General features: G+C 54.9%; 1 protein-coding gene across 1 annotated transcript; it reads right to left on the reverse strand.

Moving 5' to 3' along the window:
• Window positions 1-3,043: 3,043 nt before the first annotated feature.
• NEUROG1 (neurogenin 1) lies at window positions 3,044-3,760 on the reverse strand. Its single transcript, XM_029941309.1, has one exon. The coding sequence runs from the start codon at window positions 3,758-3,760 to the stop codon at window positions 3,044-3,046; it is 717 nt and encodes a 238-aa protein (XP_029797169.1).
• Window positions 3,761-5,906: the final 2,146 nt, after the last annotated feature.

The raw sequence follows: 5,906 nt of genomic DNA on the forward strand, positions 1-5,906 counted from the left end.
AAGGGTGAAATCCTGCATTTCCTGAGCAGCCCAGTCTTTCCTGGCCTGGTTTCTCAGAAGCTTGGAACCAGGACAGAAGCAAATAGAGAGATCAAGGTAGAGAATAAATACGTTTGTCTAGGTGCCTTTTGACTCCTCAGTGGAAGATTCTGATGAAGAAGTGAAACACAGGCGTCAGAAGGAAGTTCTGGTCTCTATACTTGATTGGAATATTTTGGTAACCTGTGGCCTGTCTTCACAGATGCCAGTGGAGAGATGAGAGTTTGCTGCAGGAACAAAGAGGCCCCTGAGCTGGGGATAAGCATTTTAAATCACTCTCTTTCTTTTCTCCGATTTGAGAGCTCCAAGGGCCCAACATAGATGCTTTCTTCTTTGGACGAACAGCATTAATTGGCAGGGGTGAAGGCACCCCCCCACCCCCTACCCCCAGCCCAGCAATTGATGTTGCAGAAGATGTTCCTTTAGGTGGTAGGTGCTCTGGGTCCACAACAAAGTTGGGAATAAGGTTCGCTCGTCTACAGTCGCAGGGGGTAGTGGTGTTTCCCATTTTTGTGCTCATTGTGACAGTTATGGGAGACAAAGGTCCTACTGTAGCTGTGAGCTCCGGGATGCCTAAGGGATTCGAGGGTGTTTGCTGCTAGTTTTCCCAAGGATTTTGGACAATGATAAACATAATCAGCTGTTCTCTTCCTCTGGCCCGGCTGAGTGCCCCTACACTATGTCTGAGCAGAGTCCCCTTCCCGGCTTGCAGTCCTGGCCTGAAAGGGAGTCACTTCCGAACATCCTAGGCACAGGAAAGCAGAAAATCTGACGCAGACCGCTTGTGTCTTTTCCTATAGGAAAATGCAAAGCTAGTAGAGTGAATTAATTCCGGGACAGACAATGGAGTGGGGCCCCAGGCAGGGTCATTCAAGAGACACAACTTCTTCCTTGAAGCTTTCGGCAGAAACAACTCCATTCTGAGCCCTCACAACCTCTGAAGCTTTTCTGGGAGGATTCTTTGTCTACTCCGAGGGCAGTTAGAGAAGGCATCCAACTTTCCAGAACCTTGGGTAAAGGAGCCCTTTTTATCTGAAAGAGGGCTCCTTGCGGGTGGCGGGGCTTAGCCACGCCTGCTGGAGACCCAGCAGAGGCGTCTGTGGGACCAACTCATCAGGATGTGTGAGGAGCGTAAACACTTGCACAAGGGGAAAACGCTGTTAGGAGCTTTACTTTTGGCCCTCTGCTTCCATTCACCTCCTAAACAGGTATGATTTCTTTAGCATGAGAGCATACTATTCTCCTGAACCCATTTCTACCTCCTGCCTCTAAATAATTCCATTTATGAAAAGGAGCAACCCAGTGGGGAAAAAATTGGTCTTCCTGTGAGGTAACTTGTAAGCGGGGGGAGCAGGTAACAAGGTCATTTCAGGAAGTATCTCCTGTAATCGTCCATATTCTGAAATTTAAAACAAAACTGCCAGTGGCCAATGCGGTTAGTTATTTGTCAGACAACAGACAAACACGCTGCAGTCAGAAAACTCCCCCCCTGGGTTTGGGCGGCTGACTTCTCTGGCAGCACATGAAAGCTTTGGCTGTTGCCCTTAAAGACTGGCTGTACAAACCAGGACTGACCCACCGAATGTCTCCCTACCCGCCCCCCTCACTGTGGGCACAGCATGTGGGCAGATATTGTGAGTGTGTGTGTGGGGGGGGGTGTTGTGCAGGCACCCTAACTCACAATTTTAGGCAGGTGCACACGCCATCCCAGGAGTACCACACCAGAGTAATTCATCCCACACCTCACAGCCAGGGTGATCCTAGCCTCAATGGACAACAATTTGGAGGCATTGTTTACAAATCAATTTCTCCCTCTAAATAGGCTGTTATAAGAGTGGACCCTTCTGCTTGCCCAGCTTGGGCCCACCTGTCACTGGGACTTCCTAGCCAGTGGTCACACTGTATTGATCTTTTTTAATCCCCTCTCTTTGAAACACAGAGCCAGCTGATGTGGAGTTCCTCAAAAGAAAGAGTCTCCCACCGCCCCTACCTCTACAGGTTGCTGCATATCCGGGGCTAATTCCCCACTAAAAAGTCTTAATTGGCTTACGGGGAGCCTGAAAGATCTCCCTTGTGCTTATAAGGTGAAAGGAAATGATGTATCCCAAATGCCCTGGTCGTCTTTATCCAGGTCTCCGTGGAAATCAGGTGCATTATATTTTTTTAAATTGTTTTTGAAAAGGGATTGGAGGTTTGGAGGTGGGTGAGGATAGTGTTTCACTTTAGTGGTTGAGCAGCCGGGGAAGGGAAGAAAGCCTCATAGAGACACCGAATTGAGGCGAGAAACTTGGTGACTTGCTTATTTTTTTTTACTTCGTTTTTATTTACACGAAATATCTGCAGTACAAAAAACGTAAACTTTGATACCTGATAATAATAGAATAAACTCTTTATGTACAAAAATACATTTTCATATGAAAGAAGCATCTTGAATAAATTAAAGTACTTTCCAGCCGGGTGCCTGAATAGCGACGCAAGGCTGGGTTCTTCCTCCTGCAAGCCTGCAGTGGTGGGGGTCGGGATCCATAATGCATGAAGCCCACTCCTTGTCTCTCCTTTTTAAGCCTTTTCATTGTATTGTCAGCCGGCTCAAACCGAATTTTCATGCTCGTTTTTCTTCATTAGAGTTCTACAAATTGTAAAATTGACTTTTCACCTCGTCTTCAGGGGCTGAGCTGTCCCTTTTCTAAATCACACTGAAGTGGTGGCTGGGGTCAGCTCTGAGCCAGCCACAAAGGAGGTTTTGTGGAGTTCACAAAGTGCAAAAGGAAAGGCCGTCTAGGGGCGGGCAGGAGGGGCTGAGGGCTGAGGGCTGGAGAAACAGACCAAGGGGCAGCCACGGCTAGGGTGCAGCGACCTAACAAGCGGCTCAGGTGTCCCCCACCCCTTTAAAGCTCCCGCTTCCTCCCTCCGCCCAGACTGGGGGTCTTGAGGCTGCAGCTGGGGCTCTAGCTACTGCCTTTTGCCTGAGGGAGGAGGAAAGTAACGGTGTCCCCCAAACGGCCTAGTGGTAAGGGATGAAACAGGGCGTCGTGTGGAGCAAGTCTTTGGGCAGCCCGGGGAAGGAGAAAAGGGGGTCGCCGGGGCCGTAGGCGAAGTCTTCCGAGGCAGCGGGGCTACTGGGGTCAGAGAGTGGTGAGGCCGAGGCGGCGCAGGGAGAGGCGGAGGCGCCCGAGCCCCAGGACTCGGCGTCGCTGGAGGGGCTCGGGGGCCCTGGCAGGCAGGGGGCGCACTGTGGCGGCAGAAGGCGCTCTCGGGCACCGCTCCCGGGCAGTCCTTGGTCGGCCAGGCGCAGAGTCTCCGCCAGAGCCCAGATGTAGTTATAGGCGAAGCGCAGCGTCTCGATCTTGGTGAGCTTGGTGTCGTCGGGAAAGGAGGGCAGCACGCTGCGCAGCGCGTCCAGAGCCGCGTTCAAATTGTGCATGCGGTTGCGCTCGCGGTCATTGGCCTTGACACGCCGGCTCCTGCGCAGCGAGTGCAGCAGCGCCTCGGAGCGCACACGCGCGCGGCCCCTGCGCCGCCGCCGCTCCTGCTCTTCGTCCTGCGCCCGGGGAGCATTGGACGCTGCAGGAACCCCGGGAGCGCCCCTGCGCACTGGCACGGGCGTCCCCGAGGCGGAAGCTGGCGGTTGGAGCCTGGCACAGTCCTCCTCGTCTGTGAGGAGGTCGCTGCTGCTGGAGCAGTCGAGGTCCGAGAGACATTTCTCCAGAGGGGCTGGCATCGTTGCGTAGCGCAGGATCGACGGGGAGGTAAGAGGGCGCCTGGAGGACAGGAGCCCGGGCTGAGGGTAGGGCCGCCGGGGCGCACTTACGTTCCAAATGGCCCGGGCCTACCCTGTGGCAGCCTGGAAAGGTGCTGGGGCGCACCTGGTGCCGGGTTTCACCTCCTCGCTTCGTCTGCTGCAGGGGCCACGCTCCCAGCCGGTCTCCCGAGTGATCTCGCCGGCGAGCAGATCAGCTCGTGTGAGTACCGAGTGTGGCACACGACCGGCCTCAGGACCCCTTAAGTACCCGCCCCAACAATGGACGCCCCCCCTCCCTTGCCACCTCCGCCCCCGCGGCAGCCCCCGTGAAAGGAGCGAGGCGGCAGGTCAGCCCCGTGCGGGGCCCGGGTATTTGCATAATTTATGCTCGCGGGGGGCCGCCCCGGCCCCTCCCCCCTCCCGGAGCGTGCCCGTAATTACCGCGGGCCAATCGGCGGCGTTGCACGGCCCGGGAGCAGTCTCCGGGCCAAGCTGGCGGGGCCGTCTCCAGGCAGTGAAACGGAGGCGGGGGCGCCCGGCGATTAGCGGCCCGAGGCACGCTCCTTCGGGGGGCGGGGGGCGCCCCTCGCTGGGGTGGGATGGGGAGGCGAGGCTCGGGCTGCAAAGTGCGAGCGGCGGCGCAAGTTGCGGAAACCTGGAGCCGGCTGGAAGTTTGGGTTCGCTTCCTCTCTCCCGCTGCTGAATGGCCGCGGGACTTTGGGCAAGTGATTTGATTTCACGTTCCCCATCCGTAAAATGGGACACACGTCTACTCTGTTGAGGACGTTGTGAAACGACGTTCGCGGGACAGATGGCTCGGCGCTTTTGTAACGCAGCGCCGCATCAATGCTTGGGAGAGGCGACGCCTTCAGAACGGAGGGGAAACCATATCCAAAGACGGGGAGTGGCCGGGTGTGGAAGGAGGGCTTCTTGCAAGTTGGTGAAGAAACAAGGGAATGTCTCTGCTGACCCTCACCTAGGGGCCGGAGCGGGGGCGAGGCGGTGGAGGAGCAGTTTGGGAAGTAAAGGAATGGATCTTTGTTCAAGTTGAGTGCAATCTTGGCCAAACACTCCTACCTCACACCACCTAGTCCCCCAGCCTTCCTACCCCACCACTTTCAAATGCCTTTTAAAGTAACAGAAGTATGGGAATCCCCTTCCCTCAGAGAGCTCTCCTTTCTCCTTTCCGCCCCCCTTGTTTGCTCTCTCTTGAAGGTGCTTACAGCGTCTGATGCTCCCTGGAATGTGAGCCAGACCCAGGACCTGGCTTTCCTGGCCTACAAGAAAGGGTAGCAAGCACTCAGGGCAGCCACTACCCACCTACCCCTATTCCTTTCTCTACCTTAATGATAGAAACACGTCTATTACAGCAGGAGGTTTTCACTCTGACTATCAGCAGTCACTTTGCTCTGGTCACCAGTGTTTGGGAGCAGTAGATCCCAGGAAATAGTCACTAAGGACCAGCCCTGGATTATGGAGATGGGAAGGTTAAAAAGGAAATGAACACCTTTCAGCAAAGTTTCCATTGTCCTCCCGGTGATAGCTGGGTGATGGCCTCAGGCCTGCTCTCTGGCCTGCTGTCCTCAGAGCTGTCTCTGCCTTCGACACTGTCCCCTTACTACAGGGGTGTTGTCTGGAGGCAGAGCCTGGCCCTCGGCAGGCTGTCCAGCGCCAGTCTTCAGGCTTTGTGTACCATACCCGGCCCTGCCTTCACCTCTGCTGCGCCTTACATATACTTCCAACCTGGAGAGGAGGCTGGACACAGTCATCATATATAAGAGCCTTAGGTTTGTTGGAAGTCTCAAAAAGCAGATTTAATCTGCATAAGCAAGAAAAGGGAAATTGTTGGGTGATGCAAGGCATTTCAAGGGACACGAAGGTGCCGGCATTTGTGTGAGCCTGTAGGAACCTAGGTGTCCTCAGCTCTGTTTGCAGCCTGTTCCGACCCTGCTTTCCTCAGGCTTCAGTGCATTCCCACCACTCTTGACTTGACATTGCTGGGCCCCTGTATTGTATCCTTGACACTGGAGTACTAACTCACCACAAACTAGGCGCCTTTAAACAACAGCTATTTATTCTCCAGGAGGCTGGGGGTCTGAAATCACGGCCTCAGCAGGGTTGGCCC

The sequence above is a fragment of the Suricata suricatta genome, chromosome 6 (genome assembly GCF_006229205.1).
Source record: "Suricata suricatta isolate VVHF042 chromosome 6, meerkat_22Aug2017_6uvM2_HiC, whole genome shotgun sequence".
Classification (NCBI taxonomy): domain Eukaryota; kingdom Metazoa; phylum Chordata; class Mammalia; order Carnivora; family Herpestidae; genus Suricata; species Suricata suricatta.